The sequence below is a fragment of the Chlorella variabilis genome (genome assembly GCF_000147415.1).
Source record: "Chlorella variabilis unplaced genomic scaffold CHLNCscaffold_69, whole genome shotgun sequence".
Lineage (NCBI taxonomy): Eukaryota > Viridiplantae > Chlorophyta > Trebouxiophyceae > Chlorellales > Chlorellaceae > Chlorella > Chlorella variabilis.
The window spans coordinates 11597-12449 of NW_005435022.1; the positions used below are offsets into that span (position 1 = coordinate 11597).

At 70.9% G+C, this 853-nt stretch overlaps 1 protein-coding gene across 1 annotated transcript in view; it reads right to left on the reverse strand.

Moving 5' to 3' along the window:
- The window catches only part of CHLNCDRAFT_55669 (hypothetical protein), a gene marked incomplete at both ends in the record, with an annotated part of 3851 nt that extends 3147 nt beyond the window's left edge, over positions 1-704 (reverse strand). Inside the window, 2 exons of the mRNA XM_005852245.1 lie at positions 205-255; positions 577-704. Coding sequence (XP_005852307.1) covers positions 205-255; positions 577-702 — 177 coding nt within the window. The remainder of the gene's footprint in view (positions 1-204; positions 256-576) is intronic.
- Positions 705-853: the final 149 nt, after the last annotated feature.

The following is an 853-nucleotide window of genomic DNA, read 5'->3' on the forward strand; positions in this document are numbered from 1 at the left end:
CCGGCCATGCCCCGCCCTGCCCGCTGCCGCTGGAACGCGCGCCCGCCTCGCCCGCAGCCGCAGCATTGGGCGAGGGAATGCATTGGGCGAGGGGATGCCAGCAACCGGCCAGGCTTGTGAGTCCAGTAGGTGCAGGGCGGCAGGGGCCGGCTGGTCTCCGTACCCACCTGAGGAGGCAAAGAGGTGGGAGAGACCGATGCCCACCAGGCCGGCCACGTAGTGGCAATACAGGTTGTAGTCCTCCACGCTTTCCACCTGCGGTACATAGGCGGTACAACCAGGGGGCGGTGAAGTTGATGCCGTACGGTCAAGGCGGCATGGCGGCCGGAGGGCCGGGGGTAGGGTTGCTGGCACGCAGCTCAGCTGCTGCCTGCGGCCCACCCAAGCCACCTGCCCCCGCCTCTCAGCCTGCCAGCCTGCCGCCTGCCGCGGCAGCCACCCCAGCCTGCCTCGCACTCAGCCGCCTTGCCTTGCCCCCAGCGATACCCCGCCGCCGCGGCTGCCGCGGCTGCCCCCGTGGCCAGCCGGCCCCCACCGGTGGCAGCCCAGCCCACACACACAGGAACACCTCCCCACCTCCCCACCCAGCCCCACCTCTGACTCTGCGGCATCTGCCGTCACAAAGTCGGCCATACCGGCGCCCATCTTCTTGCAGATGTCGGCGATGACCTGCTGGTACCGCTTGTCCAGCCCCTGGAACACGTCTGCGGTACCGCAGGGCGCGGCACGGCGGCGCGGCGTGAGCGCGCCGCTGCCACACGCCCACAAGCAGCAAGCGCCAGCAGCACCACCGCCCAGGTCCGGGGCCGGGATACGAGACGGGCGGCGGGCTCGATACAAGCATGTGCAGCAC